Source organism: Balaenoptera ricei, chromosome 19, assembly GCF_028023285.1.
Source record: "Balaenoptera ricei isolate mBalRic1 chromosome 19, mBalRic1.hap2, whole genome shotgun sequence".
Lineage (NCBI taxonomy): Eukaryota > Metazoa > Chordata > Mammalia > Artiodactyla > Balaenopteridae > Balaenoptera > Balaenoptera ricei.
Genome location: NC_082657.1, coordinates 12,900,482 through 12,913,697, shown reverse-complemented (window position 1 = coordinate 12,913,697; position 13,216 = coordinate 12,900,482). Strand labels below are relative to the sequence as shown.

The 13,216-nt window shown below is 53.5% G+C and overlaps 1 protein-coding gene across 1 annotated transcript; it reads right to left on the bottom strand.

Annotated features, from left to right (window-relative positions):
* Positions 1-4,736: 4,736 nt before the first annotated feature.
* SERTAD1 (SERTA domain containing 1) lies at positions 4,737-7,617 on the bottom strand. Its single transcript, XM_059904354.1, has 2 exons — positions 7,473-7,617; positions 4,737-5,791 (listed from the first exon to the last, which is right to left on the bottom strand). The coding sequence occupies exon 2, from the start codon at positions 5,789-5,791 to the stop codon at positions 5,075-5,077; it is 717 nt and encodes a 238-aa protein (XP_059760337.1). The 5' UTR covers positions 7,473-7,617; the 3' UTR covers positions 4,737-5,074.
* Positions 7,618-13,216: the final 5,599 nt, after the last annotated feature.

Here is a 13,216-nt window from a genome sequence, read left to right as displayed (position 1 = left end):
ACTGGTGAACGTGAGAGTGAGGGGAAGATGAGGGGAGGGCCAGCAGGGCCACGAGGAGGGGCTGCGACTTTGTTCTGAGGGCCCTGGGTACCAACAGGAGGGTCAAAGCGTGGAGGGTGGAAACAATCTGATGACAGACCAGGCTAGAGCTGGGAAGAAAATTCACCCCTTGCTGCTCAGGGTCAGATAGACAAGGAAGCTGGTACAGGCTATCCTGTCCCTCTCTGGGTCTCAGAGGGCAGATATCCTTGTTTGTTGCCAATCTTAGGGGACAAGCACAGTCTTTTGCCATGAAGTATGATATTAGCTGTATGTTTTTTGTAGCTGCCCTTTAGCAGGTGAAGGGAGCCTCCTTTCCCAGTTTGCTCTGAGTTTTTTGTGGTGAAAGATATGTCTCTCTCTCTGTGTCTCTGTCTCTCAATGTGTCCCTCTATGTCTCTGTCCTCATTCCTTATCTCTCTCCGTGTCTCTCTGTGTCTCTCTTTCTCTGTCTCTCTCTGTCTCTTGCTTTTCCTCACCCAAGGGGGTGTGGCCAAGGGAAGTTGAATTTAAGGGGTGGCACCAGTGTCCCAGTTCCGGGCAAGGCCACCTCCATAAACACAGGACATCCTGCAGAGCTGAGGAAGGAGGTGGAAGGCTCTCCTCAGGGACCACCCTCTCCCCACCCAGTCTGAGCCAAGCAGGAGCCAGGTCCTACCCAGTGCAGCCCAGGGAAACTGCTGTCTTCCTCACCCCCGTCCTTTATGCCTGCTCCCGCCCCCTGCCCTCTCTACCGAGCTCCAGTCCCAGGGGCCCAGCCGCCTGGATGCCTGCCCCTGGATGTCCTCACAGACCCCTGCACCCACTGTGTCCCTCTCTGGCCTCAGTGTCAACCCCAGACCTGCTCCCCCTCCGGGTCACCATCCCAGGGTGGCGCCACCATCCCCAAGTCCCCTGGCTAGAGCCCTGGGTCTCATCCTAGGCCCCTCCTCTATTGCAGCTCATCACCCCCACAGCCTGTCTTCTCCAGCATCTCTCCCCTCCCCTCCCCTCTCCTCTCCAAGGCTTCTCTGTCCCTCCGTGGCCTCCCTCCCCTCTGGACTCCTGGCCCCCAGTCTCACCTCCCACCAATGGCAGCCAGAGAGATCCATTTACTTCCAGATTCCTTTACCCTAGTACCTTCAGAGTAAAGTTCCCCCATCCAGGGCCTTGTGTGCCCTGGTTCCTGCCAACCCCTCCAGCTCCATCACTTACCTTACCACTTTCCCCCTGTTTCCAATCAAACCCAGCAGCTTACAGATTCCTGAAAAGATTGTAGGGTCCCTCACTCCCTAACCCTTGCACATCCCTCTGCCTAGAACACTCTCCCCTCAGAACAACAGCCCTTTGAGGTAGGTACTCTTACTGTCCCAGCTTACAGATGAGGACCCTGAGGCCCAGAGAAGTTGAGAACCTTGCCTAGGGTCACACAGCCACAGAACGGCAAAGCAGAAGTTCAAACACAGGTGGCCTGGCTTTCAACACAGTATGGCTTACTGAGTCAATAATCATTGACTGGACTTCCCTGGTGGCACAGTGGTTAAGAGTCTGCCTGCCAAGGCAGGGGACACGGGTTTGATCCCTGGTTTGGGAAGATCCCACATGCCGTAGGGCAACTGAGCCCATGCACCACAACTACTGAGCCTGCGCTCTAGAGCCCGTGAGCCACAACTACTGAGCCTGCATGCTGCAAATACTGAAGCCCGCGTGCTCTCGGGCCCACGTGCCGCAACTACTGAGACCATGTGCTGCAACTACTGAAGCCTGTGTGCCTAGAGCCTGTGCTCCGCAACAAGAGAAGCCACCGCAATGAGGAGCCCGTGCACCTCAACGAAGAGTAGCCCCTGCTCGCCGCAACTAGAGAAAGCCCACGTGCAGCAACGAAGACCCAATGCAGCCAAAATAATCATCATCATCATCATCATTGACTAAGCATCGTTAGATCTCTACACTGGGACCGCAAACCGTAGGTGTCCAGTAAATACTCATTGAATGAGTGAATGGGACAGGGGCAGAAGGTGAGCCTTGGACGGTACAGGGTTCAGATCCCCCCGAGGACTGGGATACATTCTGAGGAGCCCAGAGCCGGGGAGAGATGTGGTCAGATTTGCCTTTTACATAGGGCCAGGCACACAGTAGGGTAGGTACCCATAAATCTTTGCTGAATGAGGGAGGGAGAAGGAGGCCAAGGACAGCTCTCCCAGGTGCTGGATGAAAGAAGAGTATGTGTGTGATGGGGGTCCCTATGAATGCCCATGTAGGGGAGCTGGCCTGGGGAGTGTTGTGGTGGGAGCACACAGAGGCTCTGTGGAAAGCAGCCCCAGCTCCAGGGCTGGCGGCTCCATTAGGAATGGTGTGGGCCCTGGAATCTGCTGGCCGAGGTAGCGTGGCCTCCTGGGGTTGAGCCTGAGGGCGGAGGGGCACACCAGAGCCAGGGAGCTGCACAATTGTCCAGGGATCAGACATGGGGAGAGTAGGGCAGGTCTTCAGGCACAAGCTGTCATAAACCGAGGGCACCAGGGAGATGGGACCAGGGCTAATCTAGCCCATATGCTGCTTTTGTGCAAAAGGCACACCCCTTCCCCAAGGCACTTGACCTCCATCTGCTGAGAAACTGCCTTAATAAATATGTAAATGCATGGTGTGTGAGACGTGTGGTAGTCCCTTAAATATGGAGCCTATGTGCAATGCACAACCGGAGAAACTGTACACAGAGACTCTGCCGAGAGGGGAGCAACGCTTGCCAAACAGGCACAGGGGCAGATGGGACCATCGTTGACAGATGGGTAGGCTGTCTGCATCAATAGGTATCACAGGGACTTCCCTGGTGCCGCAAGTGGTTAAGAATCCTCCTGCCAATGCAGGGGACACAGGATAGAGCCCTGGTCTGGGAAGATCCCACATGCCACAGAGCAACTAAGCCCATGTGCCACCACTACTGAGCCTGCGCTCTAGAGCCCTCAAGCCACAACTACTGAAGCCCACGCGCCTAGAGCCTGTGCTCTGCAACAAGAGAAGCCACCGCAATGAGAAGCCTGCGCACCCCGATGACGAGTAGCCCCCGCTCGCCGCAACTAAAGAAAGCCTGTGGGCCGCAAGGAAGACCCAACACGCAGACAAAAAAAAAAAAAAAAGAAGTAGGTATCACAGATTATCCCCCAGTTTGGCACCCAGAGACATCAGAAATAGGTCCTCAGGGTGTTGTAAACAGAACGCATTGCTGACCCTGCACTGGGGACTCCTTGACCACTGGTCAGGTCTCCAGGGAATCTAAGGCAGTGGCAGGACAGACCCCCAGACTGGGCACCAGGGGGCATTGCTGAGCTCAGCCTAAACTCCCAAGGTCTGGGTCTGGGTTAAAACCGTGTTTGAGTCCCATTGCCCAGGGGCTGGAGTCACCAGGTGTTGGAGTCAGGCACCCGGAAGACCCTCAGCCTGGGCACCAACTCCCTTCGGGCCATTTCCACTCCCCACCCGGGGCCATCCCATCCACTTCCAGAAATGGGCACGACTTCCTCCGCTCCTCCAGGAAGCTCCACTCTGCCCGCCCCTTCCAGGCCAGAGCGGCCGGCCGAAGCTGCCTGCCTCTCTCCCCTCCCCTGTCCCCCCTCCCTACCCCACCCCCCCGTTTCCACCCCAGCTTCAGCCTCCCTGAAGCTTCCGGCCAGAGTGGAGGCACCCGGGCCCCACGATTTTAGTGTCCCTTAGCCGGGGCTTCCCGCATTCGAAGTGCAGCCAGCCCCTCAGGTCACCGTCCGACCCTCTGCCCCTCCCCCCAACCCACCTCCACCCTCCCCCGATGCAGCTTTCATCGTGCCCCTCCCCCCGTCCCGTACCCCGGGCGCTGCCCTGCCCCCACGGCCGCCAGGAAGGACGCTGCCTGGGTCCCGTGCCAGGCCTCTGAGTGTGCGGCCCCTCCCAGCGGGGCCAGGAATGCGGCTGGACGGCGGGGGCGGTGCAGACACCCGGCGCTCAGGCCAACCCTACCACACAGGCTGTCGGGCAGGTGGCCCCAGCTCGCTGGGGCCCGAGTTTCTTCTAGAAGGAAAGCAGGATCGCCTGCCGTTCTGTCAAGCCACCACACTTGGTGACTTTATTTCGGAATCAGCTTCCAAGCTGCCTTATCCCTTGCCCAAAGAGAGATTTGAGACCCAGAGTGGATTTTATTTAAAACTTGCTGGAGTCTCCCTTTCTTTCAGTGTTTTCCTGGAGAGCTGGCTCTCAGCGCTCCAAGGACAGGCTCCATCCAGCCTTTAGCTTTGTGCTTTTATTTCTGGCTCATTCTGAAAGCTCCCATCTGCCCCCACCCCAGCCCGCAAGACACACAGGTAGACTCCAGGCAAGGACTAGATTTCATTTTCAAACAGTGGCCCGGGGCTCCTCCTCCACCACCATGTACACACACGGCCATATCAGGGAGACCTGGCTGAATATGTTCCAGGAGTTTTCCAGAGGGCCAGTTACCAGACCTAACTGGTCTGCTTCTCAGACCAAAAAGCAGTAAAGTTTGAAACCTATCTCCTCAAGTGATGACTTCTTGGAGCCTCAGTTTTCTCAACTGTAAAATGGGGCTAATAATATGCCCATCTTGTTATGAGGATTAAATCAGTTAACACATGTCAAGTACTTAGAACTGTGCTGGGTGTCCATGGCTCAATAAATGTTAGAGGTTATTTTATCACCCTCGCCTTAGCCCAGAAATAAAGCAATACACAGACTTGAGACTTCCCACGACTGGCTTTAATTTCAAAAAAACTGGTTGGGGTCTTTTCCCACATCAGGGAAAGAGTATACCAAGCTGTGCCTCCAGGGATTCAGCACTGGGCCTGGCCCAATCACATTCCAGCCACTAGGCCCTGTCATTTCATCACAAGGGCCAATTCCAGACTCCCCCCATCAGCCAGAGACCAGAGGACGGAGGTTAAGTTGCCCAGGACTGGATTCTTTCTCTCCAAAGCCCCTCTCTAGGGAAGCCAGCTGTGTCTTTCAAAGGAGAGTTGGTCCAGCCACCAGGCTCAGTTTGGACACCAGATCAACATCCCAGCTCTGGAGGGAGTCAGCGCCCTGGCCCTGGTGGCCGCTCCAGTGCCTGTGTGCCCACCAGCACATCCATGAGGTAGTCCAGTTCGGCCTCGTCCAGCTCTGGAGCTTCCTCCTTGCCTGGCCCATCCTCAGGGCTAGATTTGTGGCCCTCAGAGGCTGGTGCCCAAAGTTCACTGTCATACATGGATGTGTCAATGTCCTCAAACAGGCCCTCAAGCCCATCGTCCAGCAGACATCCAGTGGCTGGGCTGAGCAGGTCCAAGGCACCCAAGCTGGGTGGGGCTCCCCCAGTGGGGCGGCCTGGTGGCCCCTCATCTACCAGGGGCTGGGGAGCCTGGCTCAGGCCCTCAATATGGCTGAGGTCCTCCAGAAGGCTGGCCATGGAGGCTGAGAGGGCGGCATCAGAGCTGGCCAGCAGGTTGTCAGCTATGCCTGGGGCTGTAGGCGGGCTGGGCACAGGTGGCAGGGCAGCTGTGGGTGCCATGGACGCCTGAATTCGCCGCAGTGTGTTCACTACGAGCACCAGGTGCCGCAGGTCCGGTTCACTCTGCCGCAGGCTGTGGTGCAGCTTGAGCACTGAAAGGTCAAAGAGGGAACTGGAGGCCACGGCTGGGGGTGCCTGTGCCACTGCTGGGTGGCCAGGATCCAGCCACCAGGTGTCGACTGCCAGGGCTTCTTTCTCCTCCTCCTCCTCCTCCCGCTTTCGCTTCAGGCCCTTGCTCAGCATCATCTGTGGGGAGGGAAGAGTCATTCACTTATGGACAGCCAATGTGAAGTTCGTACCACTGCTGTCCGTGTGATCTTGGGCAAATCACTTAACCTCTCTGAGCCTAGGCTTTCTTAGGGAAACTTTAAGACACGAATGATAATTGTATCTATTTCCTAGAGTTGTTTTAAGGAATAAATGAGATACAAAAAGCACTTAGAACAGTGCCTGGTACATAGCAATTACTCCTGTGAATAAGTACTATTAATAATAACTATTATTATTTATTTCTTCAATGAACCATGTGAAATGTCCAATATTCAACCTTTTTTTTTTTTACCCACAAAAGCAATTGTTTTACATGGTTTAATCAAATATTTATTGTCTACTAATACTATCAGACAATAGATAAATAGACAAATACAGGAAATGTACAGATGGTGCTAGGAAGAGACTAAAAGTTTCTGGAGAGTGGTCAAGGAAGGCTCCCCTGAGGAGGTGACAACTGAAATGAGCCCTCAAGTATGAGAAGGAATCAGCCATGGAAGAACCAGGGGGAAGGCATTCTGGGAATAAAGAACAACAAAGGCAAAGAAAGACCTAGAGGCTGGATGAGTTTGAACTGAAAAAAGACTCTGTGGTCAGTGCACAGAGAGACAGGGGCTGAGGGCTGGGGAAGAGGGGGTCCGAGAGTAGGCAGAGGCAAGGAGCTTGGATTTTTATTGTGAGTGTGGTGGGAAGTCATTGAAGGGTTTTGAGCAGGGAGAGTGGTGTTGTGGACTGATTAAGTTTCCAGAAGATCCCCTTGGCTGCTAAGAGGAAGGGGTGGGGGGACGGAGAGGGGCGGGGGGGCGGCGGGGAGGGTGGCCCTGAGATCCATTCGAAGGCTACTGCACTCTTTGGGGTCGGCAAAGATGGTGACTTGGGAGTATAAGGCGGTAGTGGACATGGAAGGAAGTTGGTCGATTCAGGATTTATTTGGGAGACAGAGTGGACAGAGCTTGCCGGAAAATCCTGATGGGCACGGGGTTCACGGAGAGAAGTTTGAGGACACACTTTCCCCGGGGTGGGTGCCCCTGAGCCAACCTGCTTTTTTAAGCCAGGCACCCTGCAGGTACAGTACCCAGATCCTTGCCCAGCAGAACTTTAAGAGTGACCCCTCACACTACTCAAAACTGGGTCCTCGCCTCCTTCCCAGCAGACCCGAGCATCCGGAACCGCAGGAATTCAGCCCCCACCCCCGACTCCGCCCCCCCCCGGTCCCGGCGCCCCCTAGCGGCACTAGGCCGGCTTTCCCCCGGGTATTCCGGTTCCCCATACCCCGGGACCCTTTACGCTGCCCCGCGGGACGCGGTCTTTCCTGCTTGCCACCCGGGACCTTGCGTGCCGGGATCCCCGGAGAGCTGTTCTGCCCTCTCGGCCTCCGCTCGTTTCCGGAAGGCAGTGGAGGCTACTCCTCCCGAAGCGGCGGCGGCGGGGGCGGGTGAGTCACGCAGCCGGAGCCAGGGAGCCGGCGCCTCCGCCCCCTTCCCGGGCTGCGGCGTGATTCACCCGGCCTGGCCGGGGCGGGCGGCACAGAGAGGCCCGTGAGTCTCGATCCCGGGCAGCCCTGGCGCGCACCTGCCGGACCCGGGGATCGAACCTGCCAAGGGACCCCGCGGCCAGTACCCCTTCTTTCCCAGGCCTCTTCCCTTCATTTACATACCCAGCTCAACAGCTGCCAATCAGAACGAAGAGGGAGCCACCCGCAGCCAATCAGGAAGCGCTGGCGGCAGCATTGCTCGCCTGCTCCCCTTCAGCAACCGGCGCCTGAGTTGAGAGACGCAGTTCTGACTCCGGCTCACGACTCCAGGCTACTGACTCCCCTTAGCTACCGCCCACTCCCGTGGCAACCCCGCCCTTCATCCAGGGATTGGTCCTAGACGGTGATGGGCGGAGCCCGTAGGGGGCAGGTTCGAAGAGGGAGGAAGTTGGCTTCAGGGCGCATGTTCGGGTAGCTGCGTGAGGGGAGGGGGGAAGGTAGGGTGGCTCTTTGCCCTGTGGGACAGTGGTGGGTTGGGACTTTTGTCTCCTAAGGTGCGGGCCCCTCACACCTGCCCACGCACCTGCCAAACCCAGTAACTGAGCTTCTTTCGCACCCAGCCCCAACAGGGATCTACACTCTAGGCTAGCTAGGCCTGGGTTCAAATTCGGACTCACACTCACTCGGTGTGTGACCTTGGTCTCTGAGCCTACAAAGTCTGTTAAATGGGGGTCTTCTTGCCTACCTCTTGAGAGTTAGGAAAATTAAAATAAGGTAGTACCTATAAGAGCACTATATCAGGAAATGCTGGGTAGTTGTATTCAATCGTGGTTACAGGCTGGAGTGGGAGGGTGAGGGTGGGATGCCACTGGAATCCCACCCTGGGCTCCATTCCCTAAGTAGCTGTTTGACTTTGGGCAAGTGCTTTAGTCCCTTAGGAGGGTCTCAGTTTCCTCACTTTTAAAATGAGAGAAATAGCGTCTGGCTCAGAGGATTGTTTTGAGGATTAAATAAACAATTCCTGCAAAATGCTCAGAGTGGTGTGTAACGTGTCCTTTTTTTCAGTATTAATAGCTGTTGTGGTAATAGCACAGGTGCTTAGTTCAAGTGAGACATTCAGGGTGGGGCGCAAGTAGGCAGGAGTTTAATACTTGTCGGATAAACCGACAATGGGACTTAACCTTCTTCAAGTAGCTCATTTGCTAACTCCTCCTATGGGAAGAACTGTTCGTGAATAAAACTCCTGACCAAAGTAAGATATCAAAAATGCTAACTAGGGCTTCCCTGGTGGCACAGTGGTTAAGAATCCGCCTGCCAATTCAGGGGACTCGGGTTCGAGCCCTGGTCCGGGAAGATCCCACGTGCCGTGGAGCAACTAAGCCCGCGAGCCACAACTACTGAGCCCACGAGCCACAACTACTGAGCCCGAGTGCCACAACTACTGAAGCCCGCGTGCCTAGAGCATGTGCTCCGCAACAAGAGAAGCCACCCAATGAGAAGCCCGCACACCGCAACAAAGAGTAGCCCCCGCTCGCTGCAACTAGAGAAAAGCCCGCGCGCATCAACAAAGACCCAAGGCAGCCAAAAATAAAAATAAATTAATTAAGTTTAAAAAATGCTAACTAGACTGGTTGATTCAGGCAACCGTTATCAATGGATGCTCACCCCTTAGGGTAAAAGTTTAGTGGGGAACAGGATCTTGACAGCTTCCAAGGAATCATCCCACAGATTCCTTGCTAACTGCAAAGGGGGAAATATCCTTTTATGTTGTGGAGGTGTGATGCTCAACACCTTAACCATGTAATGAAACTTTGTATCCACAGCAGTGTCACCTGATGTGATGCGTTAGGAAGTACACAACATTCCTTGTGGAGTCTCCCTGTTAAATTTCATAAACTGAGTCTCATCAGGTGTCTAGACCCAACCTCCAGCTTATATAGGGAACAGAGAGTGACAAACACAAACAGGGACTTCCCTGGTGGTCCAGTGGTTAAGACTCCACGCTTCCATTGCAGGGGGCACGGGTTCAATCCCTGGTCAGGGAATTAAGATCCCGCATGCTGTGGGGCACAGACAAAAAAAAAAAAAAAAAAGTTTAAATATAGGGCTTCCCTGGTGGCGCAGTGGTTGAGAATCTGCCTGCCAATGCAGGGGACACAGGTTCGAGCCCTGGTCTGGGAAGATCCCACATGCCGCGGAGCAACTAGGCCCGTGAGCCACAACTACTGAGCCTGCGCGTCTGGAGCCTGTGCTCCGCCAACAAGAGAGGCCTCGATAGTGAGAGGCCAGCGCACTGCGATGAAGAGTGGCCCCAGCTTGCCGCAACTGGAGAAAGCCCTCGCACAGAAACGAAGACCCAACGCAGCCATAAATAAATAAATAAATAAATAAATAAATAAATAAATATAATTATACAAGGAGATTAAAAAAAAAAAAAACTCAGCTAGAGTACCTGCCACATAGGGTTTCTGCAAGAGTCGAATTCGCATGTACAAAATTAAACACAAACACAATCAGACAAAAACAGAATATGGGACATCTACAGCACAACTGGGTTGTTCTACCAAAAATTCAATTTCAAGAAATCACAAGAAGGGATTGGTGGGGTTGAGGGGGAGGAAGTTTCAGAATAAAAGATACTATATAATTTCTTTATTACAACCAAATAGGCATGTGAACCTGCATTAGATTCTGGTTTTGATTTGGGCGTAAAAACTTCTATAAAAGACATTCTTGAGAAAACTGGGAAAATTTGAATATAGACTGAATATTAGATGATATTAGGGAATTCTTAATTCTCTTAGATGTGAAAAAGGATTGTGGTTTGTAGACAAGTGTCCTTACTCTCAAGAGATGTCTGCTGAGCTATTAATTAGGGGTAGAATGTCAAGATGTCAGCAATTTACTCTCCAATGGTTCAGCAAAAAATGTACATACACATCTACAGGTAAAGGAAACTTAAAATGTTGAAAATTAAATCTAGGTGGGAGGGTATTCAAGTGCTCAGAAGACATACTTTTTTTCTTTTTCTATCATTTCTCTGTGCTTGAAATTTTTCATAATAAAGAGAGGGTAAAATGCTAATCTGCTAGGCAAATTCACATAATTTCCCTCGCAACCTATCTTTTTGGCCTGGGAAAAAGGAGACTCAGAGTCTCCAAGTGGCTCTTTCCAGGTCATAAAGGGAAGAAGAGCTCACAGGAGTCTGAGGAGTTTGATTAACATGTGTTTATTGAGCACCTACTATGTTGTGGGCACTTTTGTAGACAATGGGGCTACAGCTCTGGAATCGCCTCACAGAGCCTCTCTTCTCATGGATGAGGGGATGGATGGGGTGGAAAAAGAAATACGAAAACAAATAAATTGTGTGCCAGGCACTGTTCTAGGCACTGAAGATATGGCAGTAAAATTATAAACAAAAATCCCTGATGTGAGGAGGTGGACAATAATAAACTTAATAAAGCAATTACTTAGTATCTTAGAAGGTGACAAGTGAAAAGGAAAAGCAGAGCAGGACGAGAGTAATGAAAGGGTGTGCAGTTTGGACAGGCAGCCAGTGGTGGCGGAGGGGTCTCCGAAGAGGTGACATCGAGTAGAGACTTGATGAAGTGGGAGAGGTAGTAAAGCTCTGGAAGAAGAGTGTTGCAGCCAGAAGAAAGGGCCAGTGCAAAGGCCCTGGGCTGAGAGGTGCTGTCTCTGCTGCCAGGGAAGAGGTCAGAGAAGTTTTCAGGCCCTTTAGAGCAGGGGTCCCCAACTTACAGGCCGCGGACCGGTACTGGTCCCCCGCCTGTTAGGGACCGGGCCGCACAGCAGGAGGTGAGCGGCGGGAGAGCGAGCAACAGAAGCTTCATCTGCCGCTCGCCATCGCTCCCCATCGCTCCCCATCGCTTGCATTACCGCCTGAACCATTCCTACACACACACATGCACGTCTGTGGAAAAATTGTCTTCCACGAAACCGGTCCCTGGTGCCAAAAAGGTTGGGGACCGCTGCTGAGAGCACTCTTTGGACCTTTGTTTTTCATTCTGAGTGGGATGAGAAGACCCTGAAAGATGAATAAATGAGGAAGATACTTTCTGCTTCTGTTCAGTTGACTTGGAGAATACAAATAGGACGGGGTAATAGAGAGGCCGGGAGAGAGGTGCCTGCAGCCAGGGTGGTCCGGGAGAGTCTCCCTGAGGAGGTGACATTGGAGCTGAGACCAGAAAGTGGAAAAGGAGCCAGGAATTCAAAGGGCTCGGGGGAGGGAAAAGGAGAGAGCCCGGGCCTTGGGAAATGAAACCAGAAGCGAAGCCACTGGCCAGGCAGCCCTGGGGCGGAGCCTCCGCCAGCTGGGGAGGGAGGGGGGTTCGGGGGAGCGCCCCGCCCCCAGCCGGCCGCCCCACCTGGCCCCTGGGGAGAGAGGAGGCGCCGGCGGGGCTCCCGGGCACCCAGCTCGGGGCGGAGAGTGGGCAGGTGGGAGGGACCGAGGTGGCCGAGGCCCATCCCCCACCGCGGGGCCGGAGGGCGGAGGGCAGCTTGGGGAACGCGGACTCTGCCCTCAGGGACCCGGTTCCCTCTGCAGGGCCAGCCTTTCCACTTATCTTGCCAGTTTCTTGACGGCTGGAGCTGGGCCTCTCTGAGCCTCAGTGTGATGATCTGGAAAGTTGGGGTGCTCCTCATTCTGGACTCACTGTGGTCCTAACAAGCTCCATGATTCCTCTTCACTCCTGTATCTTTAGGGCAAAGAGAGTCCATGTAAAAGTGAGTCAGATCTCCTTCCTCCACTGCTCAATGCCATCCCATGCCTTCCATCTCACTCAGGGTTCAGGGTAAAGCTCAAATATTCCCTACGGGACTCCCACAAGATTCTACATGATTTGCCCCCCTCAACTCTTTCTCATCTCATCTCCTAGTACTCTCCCCCTTGCTCCCTCTACTCCAGCCACACAGACCTCCAAATGGTCCTTCAAACACTCCACTCATGCTCTGACCACAGGGCCTTTGCACGGTGTTCCTGCCACCAGGATTGTTTCCCCACGGATTTACATGGCTCACTTCTCACCTCCTTCGGGTCTTTCTCAAATGTCATCTTGTCAGTGAGGCCTTCTCTGGCCATCCCATCTAAACAGCAGCACCCCCATCACTCTCCTGCTTTCTCTCCACAGCAGTTATCACCCCTGGACAGACTACATTTTACTGTTTATTTCAGTAAACAGTACACACTCGTGTATTTTTCAGCCTTCTCCCACCATGATGCTTTATGAGAGCGGGAACTCTGTTTTGTTCATGTGCCTGGAAGAATGCCAGGTCCACAGTAGGCACTCAGTAAATTTGAGCAATATTGGAATACTTGGTGTGCATCAGACGCCCTCTTACACACTTGGCATGATCGCTCAGTGAGGCAGGTGTTACTCCAGGTCTTGAGGGTGGGACATGGTGTGTTTGAAGAACAGCAGAGAATGGTGTGGGGGAGATGAGTTGAGAGAGGTGGGGAGGCTTGGCCATTGCAAAGTTGGGAGTTCGCCTTCTCAACAACAACAGCAACAAAAATTTGAGTGCTTATCTGTGCCAAGCATAGTTCTATGCACTACAACATGACCCCTCTCTCTGAGAGATTTCTCCAACAGACCAGGAGCCTAAGCATAAATGGGTCATAAATAACTTGAGATTGGATAGGTGCTACTAAGAAAATCAAACAATGGGAAGTGGGCTGGGTTGGGGGTGCACCTGGTCATGTTGAACTAGGAAGGGCAGGGAAGACCTCTCTGACAAGGGGACATTTAGATTGGTGAAACTATGGAGGAAGTGTCCTCTGTGCTGTTAACAGCAAGTGCAAAAGCCCTGGGGCCACCTGGAGTTGTGAGGGAGGGGAGAATGGGAGATTAAACTGGGGAAGTTAGAAGCAAGATTGTCAGGCCTTGCAGGGGTTGGGGTTTTATTCTGAG